This window comes from Excalfactoria chinensis, chromosome 2 (genome assembly GCF_039878825.1).
Source record: "Excalfactoria chinensis isolate bCotChi1 chromosome 2, bCotChi1.hap2, whole genome shotgun sequence".
Classification (NCBI taxonomy): Eukaryota; Metazoa; Chordata; class Aves; order Galliformes; family Phasianidae; genus Excalfactoria; species Excalfactoria chinensis.
In genome coordinates this window covers 109,067,174-109,079,620 of record NC_092826.1, presented here as the reverse complement: position 1 = coordinate 109,079,620, position 12,447 = coordinate 109,067,174, and the positions used below count along the sequence as shown (strand labels likewise).

Genomic DNA, 12,447 nt, shown 5'->3' with positions numbered 1-12,447 from the left:
AAATGCTACCCTATGCTGCTCTAAATGAGACGGTTTGTGAAATATACATCAGTGAGGCATCACAGATAGCGTAGTTGCTTTTCATTTTCATGTTAAATTAATTACTGATCATCCACAAGCCTCTAAATCATCATCAGTGTTGAAGGTGTGGGAAAGATTTTTTGAGATTCTGAGACTAGATTTTCAGAAAATATGAAGATGTTTTACTGTAAAATAATATCATTTAATTTGCACATCCTATGCAATGATCCCTTTTTTATTACTATGATTTGCCGTTTGACTTCGTTTTCTTCCTCATTATACAGCTTGTAACACTCCCTTGCTTTATAGGATATTGTTCTCAATAATTTGGCAATTATTTTTTGTTCTGATAGTTATTTAGATTTTTTTTATTTTTTTTTTTAATTTTGTGGTCAACTGGTTAAACTTTGAGAGCTGTGACTGAAGAAGTTTAAATCACTGTTCATTTTTCTGGTCCTGCATCTGTTAGATGAGCTGGAAGGTCAGATTCTTAAGGAAGGATGGACCATAGTTTTTCTTTTAGCTTACATTCGGTCAGTTCAAAGAATCTATGGGTCTTTGCTCATGTGTAGGAGGGATCAAGCCCTCAATGCTTCTTTGTACACAAAGTAAAAATGGTATCTAGGGAACTCATAGACTCTGAACAGTGTAACATAAAAGTTGGCACTTACAGAATGGAGCAGCAAATGCTGTCTAGAGAAGAACTGACAGCATCTGCACAATAGCAGCTATAAATTCATTGTTTCATTTATTATTGCCAAAGAATTTGACTTTAAAGTATTGAAAAAATGGTGCTTTTTTTGGAGTGCCTTTTGGTTTTGCTTCTTACCTTTACAAAGTTGTAAAACATTCATAATTTGCAGAACAGTTTTTGAAAGATACTGTAAGTAGATTGGTTTTAGAAATGTTGATTGAAAGGGACTTTTTGCTACTTGGAAAAGTACAATCACTGACCTTGGATCAAGTCAGTGGCTTTGAATAGGCATTCTTCCAGTGCTGCACTGCTCTCCTAATAGAGAATATTTTCCTAATGACCATTTTGAACCATGTAAGAGACAATTTTTGGCCATGTATATCATCTGCCACCACTGAGAATTTGTGTACATCAGCTTTGTAATTCCACATTGTTGCAGCTCCCAGTATTCATTTTAGTCTCCTATTTGGCAAAATAAACAAGCCCAAGACTATCCTCTATATCCATAACCATCACAGTAGCACTGTATTGGACCTATTCCAGTTTCTCAGCACCATTCTTGAACTGATGCTCTCAGTGAGGCCTGGAGAGCACTGAATAGAGAGGAGTACTGACTTTCCTGGATCTGCTGACCACATTCCTCCTAATGTAGCCCAGAGCCCTGTTTGCAGTAGTTTTGACGTGAGCACTTTGTTAGTTCTTCTTGAGCCCAGCAGATACTGCAGCCTCCATATTCTTTTCAACAGGCCTGAAGCATAGCTAGTTGTTTTCCTATCTTTACAGATGCATTGTTTGTTTAGTTGTTTGTTTTTTTCCCAGGTGCAGAATTTTGCACTTGTTAAAGTTTCTTGAATAGAAATCTCAAAAGCTGTATTCTGCTTAGGCCTCCAGTGTCTCATGGTCTCTCTGAATTGAAGTTCTGACTACATGGCAACCACTCCTCACTTCCACATCATCTGGAAACCTACTTGAGTTCACATTCTGTTTCCTCACATGGTCTGCCAATGAAGATTTTAACCAGTGTCTACTTAACAGCCCATGGGTTACTGTGTTCATTTCCAACCTCTGACTGGATGTCATGCCACTGACTCAACTATAGAGCTTGATGAGTCTGACCAGTTTTCAGCCTACCTATAATAATTTGGTTCAGCCCATACTTCCTCACATTGCAAGTGATAAAGCTTTTGGAAATGTGTAAACAGTCTGAATAAAGTCAAAATATATTGCATCCACTTCTCTGCATTCATCTGCATGGCCAGTCACTTCATCATACCAAGCAATCAGATAGGCCAAGCATGATTTGCTCTTAGTAAATTCTTGTCAACCTTTCCTGATTGTTGTCTCATCCTTTTACATGTTGGAAATTGTTTCCAAGAGGACATACTCCACGATTTTTCCAAGGACTAAGGTGAGGCCAACTATTATGCAGTTTCTTAGATCCTTCTTTGTATTTTCTTCAATATAAATATGAAATTAACCTTTTTCCAATCATCAAGACTATCCTGTAATAGCACTGTTACAGCCACCCCATCAGCTCTATTAGCACCCATGAGTGTAACTCACATGATCTCAGGTTTTTGAACACATTTGATTTCTTAAGGTACTCACTGACCTTCCCAAGCTGTACATGCAAAGGTGTGGGAGAAGATGTTGCCTAAAATGCTATAGGCAGAAATGGTATTACTGCAGACTTTTCAATATTGTCCTTTTTTTTGTTATCTCCCCTAATAAGCAGCAGGCCTATGTTTTCCATCTTGTTACCCTTTCATGTCCTGCATTAATTTTAGCTGCAGCTGGGCTTTGTCCTGAGTGTTGTTCCTGTGCCCAGACAGTGTATGTGTGCTTGTCCTTTGTTTCCTGACATTGTTTCCACATACATGTTCTCCATTTCCACCATTTCCATTTCAATATATGCTTTTATCATTTTAGCTCATTAAGAAACTCCTTGCTTAGCCAGCTGGGCCTTCAGCATACCGTCTCAGTAAATGCTGCTATCCAGGCTTTTTCCTTTCTGCCATAGGATTAAAGAGTAACAATACAAGGATTCCTGTCCCATTCGCCCTTGCTCAAGAGCCCTACAGTTACTTTTGAGGTAAAATGATTTCGTATCACCATGTAATTGGTGTCTCCATGAAAAAGCAGAAAGAAATCAGAACAGTAGGTGATCCCAAGTAGTCCTTTTGCAACATGGACCTTGCACCATAGGGCAGTCTTCCTGCTACCAGAAATCACAAGTCACAGGTTTCTATCCTTGGGAGTGCATGTCTTCTTCCCACTCTGTCAAGTCTCGGTTGCAATTACCCTGTGGAGGGGATAAACTTTCACACTTTGGAAGATCCTGACAGTCTCCTGTTAGCCATCAGAACACACTGGCCACTCTTCAGCTGCTGCTTTGGTAACTCTAGCAGAGCAAACCTCCCACTCAAATGGTCACCCTCAGGGAACGGTCAGCTGCCACAGTGCTGCAGGTGATTCTCCCAGAAGGGCACTGTCTCATAGCACATCATCACCATTTGGGTATTGTCTTCCTATGCAAACAATCCATCTGGGTCTCTTGTGTGTCAAAAGCAAATTTAACTATCTTGCTTATTTGCTCATCCTGCTGGCACTGCTCCTCGATGTCTTTTCTGAGGGTGCCAGATTAACAAGAAGCTCAAAGTGCATTCGTTCACTCAGCCTTTTGCAAGATTTCATAGTTGGCAGGAAACCTCTTGCACTGTCTGTGAGTTCCTGGCCATGTTACCCTCCTTTGTGAGCACTGGGTGTGCAGAATGCTTCTGTTGCCCATGCTAGATGCCAGCTGAGCTGAAGGAGCAATGTACTCAGCTCATCTGCCAGATGACGAAGAACTTTTGTGCCATTGAAAAGGTTAGTTCTGTAATCTGCTCAAGTGGATAGAGCTGTCCAAAAGCATTTAAAAATCAATTTACTGCTGTCATGATCAATGAATAAGAAGAAATAGTGTGGGAAATGTGGAGATATGAATTACCAGATGTTAAATTTGCTTATTCCGTTGTACAAGATAAACTGCTTCAATTACTAATATTTTTTGTACAGTTGAAAATGTTACTTTATAGTAAGATACTTGAATACTGTTTCCTCTCCCCATCTTACAGATAGATTTGAAGTGTACTGGAAATCTAAAACTCATGGCAGATTATTTCTTGCAATCACTAGCTATAAATGCAAGGTCTTCTGCAGACTGCTTGAGAAGCAATACAGATATGCATGTGTAGGCTGTGACAGAATTGCAGGCTTTGAATGGGGTTAACCTTTCAGAAACAATAAATTGCCAACATCAACTCAATCCCTTTGAGGCTTAAGTTCTCAAAAGCATGAGGGATGAGTAAAATAAGATGAGGGCTTATTAACATAAGAAAATAGTAGTGAAAAATTATTTCATATCTGTAGATTGTAGGTGTGATGAAAAGATGCATAGCCAGAAAATGATACTGCTGGATCTTGCAAAATGCTACCTTTACATCTTTATTTATCAGTTGCTTTTGGATATATGCTGTATATGTTATGTTTCCTTTGCTTACCTCTGCGTCTGAGTTTGTGGTGGAGATTAAAGTCACTTGTATGTGTAAAAGAAGATTGATTCATTCCCTTTATTCTTGCTGACCAGTTTTGCATTTATTTCATTTGAAATGTAATTCACACTCTCACATTCAGCAATCTCTATCAGAAAGAGTATGATAGAACTGTATAAATTACTAAGAAAAACAGCATGCTCAGAAGTTACTTTGCCTTCATCTTCTTTAAATTGTGTTCTTGCATAAACAAAAAGCTGCTTAATACTGAGTCTGTCTAAACTTTAAAGGTCTTTTTCTAAAGAAGCAGTGAACTTTCTCCCAGTATCATCTTCAGAGGTGAAACTGGATGTATTCATAAATAGCAAACGAAAGTTCAGAGTTCAAAGAGAATTTCTTGGTTGCTATAATTTCTACTGCAGATGCAGATCATGTGGCTTAACACTGGGCCTTAAAATGATTTTTTGCGGTGGTATTTTAAATTGTACTTGGTACATTTTTGTTAAATAACTTGATAATGTAAACTAACGGTATGACAGTGAGTTGAAATTAGTTTTCACCTAAACACTACATGAAAAGTTTTGTGGAACTCCAGTTGCCTTGGGAGGTTTTTCATACATAGAGAGCATATGTGACACAAATAAATATCCCAAAATGTATGATGGCCGTGCATCATTGAGTGTGTTTTGAAATAGAAAATATTTTTTCTGATCTTTTAAAGAAATTGCTGTAAAAGTTACTCTAACAGAAGTGTGAATTTTTCTCTTTGATGAGTTTTTCATCCATTGCTGTTGTGCTGTGTACAAGCAAAAACAAGTAGGTAACCTGGAAAATAAATGTGAGTTCTTAACCTTTCTTGGATAGGAAAGTAGGCAGGGTTTTTTGGACTCTTTAGCTGAAAAAGAAACATTAATAAAAACTGAATCATTAAGACTAAACCCTCTATCCATGAAATCACCAAAGAATCTAAAAGTCTTGTAATAAATACATCCATAAAATGCTTCATTTCCAAACTTTGCTTAAGAGCAAAGAAGTAGGAAAAATTAGAAGACATGTAAACATTTCAGGAGTTGTATAACCTATTTTACTGTATATCGTATAAAGGTGTTGTTTTTTTCAATGCTTATTATAGGAGGAGGAATTGGAGGCACAAATTTCATTCCTACAAGGACAGCTAAATGACTTGGAAGCTATGTGCAAATATTGTGCAAAGATGATGAACACACATCTTGGTAAGTGCCATAACCCGTATTAACCTGATGATCTTTGCAAAGGCTCCTCTCATGTTTGGATTAGAATAAAAATAATATCGATGTAGAGTACACTGTGTGTTATTTTAGAAGTCACAATAAAAATTGAATTAATGTTTGCTGTTGTTTTATCAGATATTGCTAATCACTGCTCCCCAGTTCAAAAAAGACAAGGATCTCCCAGAGGGAGTCCATCGGAGGGCCACAAAGATGATAAAGGGCTGGAGCATCTCCCATATGAGAAAAGGCTGAGTAACGTGAGTCTGTTCAGCCTGAGGAAAAGAAGACTGAGAGGGGATCCGATTAGTATTTGTAAATATCTAAAGAGAGATGGGTGGCAAATGGATAAGGCCAGACTTCTCAGTGGTGTGTAGTGATAGGACAAGGAGTAATGGTGTAAAATTTGAGCATAGGAGGTTCCATACTAACATGCTAAAGAACTTCTTCATGGTAAGGGTGACGGAGCACTGGATTAGGCTGCCAGGGGAGGCTGTGGAGTCTCCTTCTATGGAGATATTCGAGACCCACCTGGATGCCTACTCTGCAACCTATTGTAGGGAACTTGCTTTAGCAGGGGGTTGGACTCGGTGATCTCTTGAGGTTCTTTCCAGCCTTCAGCCTTCCAGGTTCTGTGATTCAGTATCATACTGTTAAAACCATTAAAGTTGAGGCTGTATTAGCCTCTGACAATGCTAAGAAAAAATAAGTCATTTTTATCACAAATGGCCTTTGTTCTAAAGATTTTGTGTTTTGTTAGAGGTGTGCTAGAACTCACATCTCATTCTGTAAGCTTGGCTGCAGTTCAGCAGTCCCAGAATCATACTTTGTGCATGTAGTGATAGTTGTATAAAGACCATATGCATTCATTAAATATAACATCTGCACAGTCTACACTGTTCATTTTCATTTGGTAAAAGTGTGTTGCCATAGGCTAGCTACTTTGTAGTGTTTTTCTTAGACCAGGAGAAATATGTTAAAATAGAAGCTACATTGGGAAACAACAAATACTCCATTTTGTACTTTGATTTATATATTGCCAAGACTAATCAGAAAAAAAAATAAACAAAAAGCTTCAGTCGATTCAGGTATTAAATATACTTTGCTAGACTTTGATAAAAGCAGTATTTTTAAAGTGTGTTGAACCAAAGTCCAAAGGTTACTGTATTTAGTTATGTTCATAATGCACCATTATTAAGAAATGAGAGCACAAGTGCAATATTTTCAAGGTTTGTTTATATCCTGCAACATCACAGTCAAAGCAAAATAATTTCAAGCTGAGTGTTTCAGTGGGTAGAGCTAAATATACAATACCTAAATTTACCAGGTCAAAAAGATCAGATGTGAAAGCCGAGCTGTACTTGCATTTTCATTTTCTTTTATGTGTGTCCATATAATTTTAGTAGCCACTGTTATGATCCTAGGAAAAGCTATAAATACCATGTTATTTGAAAGTTTGGAATCACAGCCTTCAAAAGCCAAGTGTAAACCACTAAACACAACAGCTTTATTCTGCTGTAGTTTATTCCTTCTGCAAGGGCACTTGTGCAATGGGTTAGACAAATGCACTTAAATCCTTTAACAATTAACAGTTAATTACAATAAATAGAACACAAGAGAGACTGAGGTGCCACCAACCTTACCAGTTCCTGCTTTTGTAGCAAACTGAAGAGCTTAGGCATCTCCACGCTACCTAGCAGATGATCCATGGCATGCCGGGAATAAAACCAGCAAGATTCTTGCCAGTATGACCTGTGCAAAATTCTGTCAGGCGATCCAAGCTGCACACATCAGCAAACTGACCAAGAAAACACTCAATAGCTCCAGCGAGCACCCCCCAGGTATTGTCTCCATAGTCCAACCATTACTCATTGCACCAAGAAATGACAGCAAAATAAAACTCAGAAAATACCTGGTCATTTCTAGGTCAGAGGAAAGGTGAGCAAGGGCAGCTATTGCAACTAGCCTACTATGCCCCAGGTATCTCTTAACAATGAAAATTACTTCATTTCAGAGACCCAGAGTTGATAACAATGAATTATATACATACAGTGATAAAAATCTATCAACAGAGTCTTTGCTAGCTGGAACACTTTTTGATTCTCTTAAATGGGTTACTTTTTAGAGCAGAACATTTTTATTGTCTTCCTTTGAATTTTTTAGGGCTTTCACATACCTTTTCTAGTGGGTTAATCAGGTCAGGATATGCTATATTAACAGCTGGCAGAGCAAAGTGGTCATTTAACAAAGGGAAAATCAGTTCTTTACTTCCGTGTGATAATTCCCCTTTTTTAAAATGTGTAGTGCAGCATTGCATCGGTACACTTTGATACGGTGATAGGTTCAGGTGATAATCCACTACGATCTGTAAAATTCTGTGACTCACAGCTTTTTAAGCACAGGAACTTATCCTCTAGGTATAATCAGGAAATGTTTAATTCCATATGTGTTCCTTGTATTTGATTATGTTGAAATTCACTTGCTGTCATTTGACTTTTTAGCTGAATAAGTCAGTTTTTTCTGCAGTGTACTCTGTTTCCTGATAGCACTCAAAATGCAGACTCTGCTGTCATGCATTTAATAGTTGGTTAAATTATTAGTAAAAACATATAGATATCCAGAACCTGAGGAGTGACCCACAGTAAATTCCTTCTAAGGTCTGTCTAAGGTCTGCCTTTCAAGTCCGGTTCTAAATAGTTTGTGCAAACTTTGTCACTCAAGATTTTTTCCTGCATTGACTACATTATATTTGCAGCTCACTTTTTAACAAAATAGTATTAATTGTAGTTTCTGGAAATGCGTATCCAGTGAGCAGCACAGAACTACTCGACTGGCAGTATGAACAGAGAGTATCAAACAATTGTAGGATGGTCTTTCTCTTGCAGGAGGGATCCTGTTGACCATCGGGGCAGTTACTTTGCGACATGTCAGAGATGTCATGTTATAGCTCAGAAATGGTTGAGATAACCAGGAAGTCATCTGTTCTTTTTTTCTAGTAATTTACAATCTATTTGTGTTGAATATTATTATATTATTATTATGTATTGCATACTATAACCTTATCTGATATCTTTTTAGAAAATGATTTTGTTTAATTAAAATCTTAGTCAGAAATAAAGTCCTCAGATCTCTTTTTACCAAGAGCTTTGCCTTTCTATATGTTTCAGCAAATACCTTTTATTACAGCATTTTCTTTGCATAGAACATGAGGAATGACCAGAAGAGATAGAAAAACAGTTTTTATTTTGTTCATGTATTCGAAGATGCTTCTATTGAATGTTTATCTACTTCCGTAAATAACACACACGGTGAACCACACAGCAACGACATAATTAACTGCTTGTAATATCAAGGGATGTTACCATGGTAATGAATGATGATTCTGAAATATTACTACTGATTGCTACGTGTAGAAATTAGAAATTGGCTTTTGATCATGAAAACAGAGGAAAGTCTTTCTGTGGTTTTTGTCTCCTTCTTAGAGCTGTGCAGCAGAAAGAGCTTTAATTTTCTTCCCCTTTTCCCTTTACCACTGAAGCACTGCTGAGGTGGGATGCCTTTTAATGCCTCCAAGGATAATTGTTGAAATTTGTGTGTGTAGAACTGGCAGACAAGAAGGCAGATTTTGCTTCTGTTACCACCCTTTTCCACCAGCTTGTCATAGCCTTCAAAAGAAAAAATTTTGTATGTTCCATTTTTCCATTAATGAAATGAAAACGCATCCAATCTTGTAAGCCTGTCCTGCAGCTTTGTTTGTAATATAAATGCAGAATATTACTCAGCTGACAGTGAAAGAATACATTTGCCATAGCTATTACTGCCTCAGCATTATCACAGATATATTTTTTCTGCTGTTTCTTTTTTACATAGACTGGCCTTTTTCAAGGAGTAATATCCCCTTTATGCCTTCAGAAATACAGTTATTTTCTTCAGCATTTTCTTTCTGAGGTACTTTTCTGTTAATGCTCATAAACATCTCAAGGCTTACTGATTCAGAAAGCTGTAATATACTGGTTAAATATCGCAGTATTGTAACCTAACATACTGTTACTTACTTCCTTGAATAATTTTAGTTGCTTCCTCTTTTCTTTAACTGTGTCAAAAGAAAGGGACTGAGGTAGCAAGTGCAATCAGAAATCATATTTTCTCTGTTCAATGTGACCTCCGTCTGAAGTCTTAGAGCAGATCGTGAATAATTTATCTAAGTTGACTGGCACCCAAGTATCACTCCAAAGGTCCCACAGTATCTATTGGTGGGCTTTTCTCTTGCCCTTCACATTCCATGTGGAGTTGAGGTGTTAGTGAAGTCAGTTCAGAGATTCTCAGACAGACAGCCTTCATTACATCCCAGGTCTGAGACCACACAATACTTTTAGGTGACAGTTCAAATGACAGCAGTTAGCAATAGTGCCATCTGAGACCTTCTTCTTTTCCAGTATTCTTAGGGTTTGTTTTTTGTCAGTACCCACCCAGGATTAAAGCACAGCCACTTAACAAAAAGTTACTCAAAACTCTGGAGAAGTATAAACCTTCCAATGGCCCGTAATAACATGAGAGCTTGTGAAAGATGTTTATGAGTAGAACAGTTGTGCTACAGGAAGAAAAGTGATGAATTTTAATACGTCATCTTTTTATAAGGGACAGGAACCAATCCATCATCACCGTTCTTAAAACTGAAGTAACTAACATTTGTTTCCAGCGGAGAAGCAGCTTCAGACTTCCAAGTATGCAAAAGCGTACCAAATAATTACACGTTTAGTACAGCAAGTACCTTTCATGAGAGGAAAATTTCAGCTATGTGCATCTTTATATAGAAACTATTCCTTTCTGATGGGTAATTTATCAGGCTGTGAAAGAGTAGAAACTAAGATCATTCCACTCTTGGTTTTGCTTAAGGGCAGGACTGTATAAATATAGACAGGTTGCTTCCAGAGTGAGCTGGGGTCCAGGATTAATTTAGCTACTTTCTCATAGCATAGACCCTCTACTAAAAAGCCCTGTATCCTCACACCAGCTCTGCAAAGGGCTTTCTCATATGGTTCTGCAAAGCCCATAAAAATCTGCACCAGCAGAGGTGACACACTGTCGCTACTGCCTAAACACGCCACTCACCACTTCGCTGTGATCACATCCACTGTTTGGTCTTCATAAACGTTTAGCAAGTATCAGTGACTGTCAGTGGGTGCAAATGTTTTGCATGGAGGATTTCAGTCACGCACCTGTGCTTCATACACGCTTCCATGTCAAAAGCCATTTTGTCACACTGCCCCTCTGCTGCCATTTGTTGCATGACCCCAAAATGAAATGGAATATTGGGTGGGAAGGTTCAGCCTCTCCTACCATACCACCAACATCCACATGGGCCAACATAATAAAATAGGATGCATTACTTTCGGAGTAGCCCCCATAAAGTATATATAATATAGTTAATATATATAAGTAACAAAATTTATTTATTTATTTATTTATTTTAATTAAAACATAAATGAAGGGGAGCAACAAAACCATAAAACTAGTGGGATATGTGACCATGTTTTTGTGACCAGCATCAGGCTGGTTCGATGGGAGTGTTTGCCATTCTTGAATTGTTCCACATGGGGCTGACCCCATACAGGGCTATCCTGACAGTTCATTTTCTATTATGACTTCTGCTATATGTTTCTATGTTGTTCACTAGTATTCCAGTGTGTCTCTGCTCCTCCAGCATGGATTATAAAAGAGAAGTGGATGGGGAATTTGCATTCCTCCCCTTAAACACCACCTGCATTCTGCGACTGAAATGCCTGCTCTATGCTTTTCTATGTAGAGTGTAGATAACTGCTTACTTACAAAATGTCCAGAAGTTATGGCATCATAGTTAAAAATAAAATAAAATAAGAAATGCAGTCTTTTACCCAACTAGGTGACTTACTGTTCACAGAGAGCATCTTTGGGTAAGATTACCAGGACATGTCCCTGCCACAGAAATCAGGAAATGCTGGCAACTGTAAGACTCACTTAGAGTTATACTGCCTGACATCTCCCAGACAAATATTACTCAGAAGACTCATTAAACATAGTTCAAAGCCACCTTTTCACTACAATTATTGCAAACATGGTAAACACAAAAGGAGAAATAGAAATATAGAACAGAAACGTACAGGATATAGTAACTAGTATAATTTCAGTCATCACATGAAATAGTACCTTTAAAACCTTAATTACATTGGCTTCATCCATGCTTCTTACAACAATCAATGGAATTGTTATAGTGACGTGTTTTATTATAACGATCACTTGCAGTGAGGGAGGGAGAGGAGGTTGACTTAATTGCTTGTTATTTAGAGGCTGATACATCACTCAGTATAGATCTTGGTACACTACTTGTATTGCACACAATATAATACTGAATTCTTGATTTATGTATCATGCGATAAGATGAAAGGTTTTGAAATTTTTGTAAGGATAGAATGAATTTGAAATGGAAATTATTCTGCTGCCCTGAGCTGAAATGAAATATTATATCTTTTTTTATCTTTCTTTGTCTTTTTTGTTTGTTTGTTTTTGTTTTTGTTTTAGGTAGTAACTGCATTAAGTGAGTTTCGTCATGCTCAGGACATAAATAAAATTATCCCTTCTTTATAAGCCCAGTGTGATTAGAAATGCTGTAAGTTAAAAAGGCCGTATCAAACACAGCCCTTTGAGTCTAAGCAGGTTTCTGCTTGGTTAAGAGTAAAGATGTAAAATTTCCAATAAATACTGATAAATGAAGAACACTAACAGATTTATTAAACAATACAGGAGTAGTTACTGTGAAACAAATGTTTATTACATAACTTTGTTTTCAGGCTCTCAGCTCTCACTCCTGGTCATACTCTATTTTTATGTATAGATACAGATATACACGTGTGTGTCCAGGTGGAATTGAAGTATGATTTTTAGTGGTCCATGAAATTAAAACACCTTTTTGTCC

At 37.5% G+C, this 12,447-nt stretch overlaps 1 protein-coding gene across 4 annotated transcripts in view; it reads left to right on the top strand.

The window, feature by feature from the left end:
- Nucleotides 1–12,447, top strand: part of TBC1D5 (TBC1 domain family member 5) — a 293,172-nt gene that overhangs the window by 262,540 nt on the left and 18,185 nt on the right. For 2 of the 4 annotated variants that reach the window (XM_072328747.1, XM_072328749.1), the window contains 2 exons: nucleotides 2,091–2,123; nucleotides 5,381–5,480. In XM_072328747.1, the coding sequence (XP_072184848.1) occupies nucleotides 2,091–2,123; nucleotides 5,381–5,480 (133 nt within the window). The remainder of the gene's footprint in view (nucleotides 1–2,090; nucleotides 2,124–5,380; nucleotides 5,481–12,447) is intronic. The other 2 variants (XM_072328750.1, XM_072328748.1) reach the window with 1 other exon arrangement.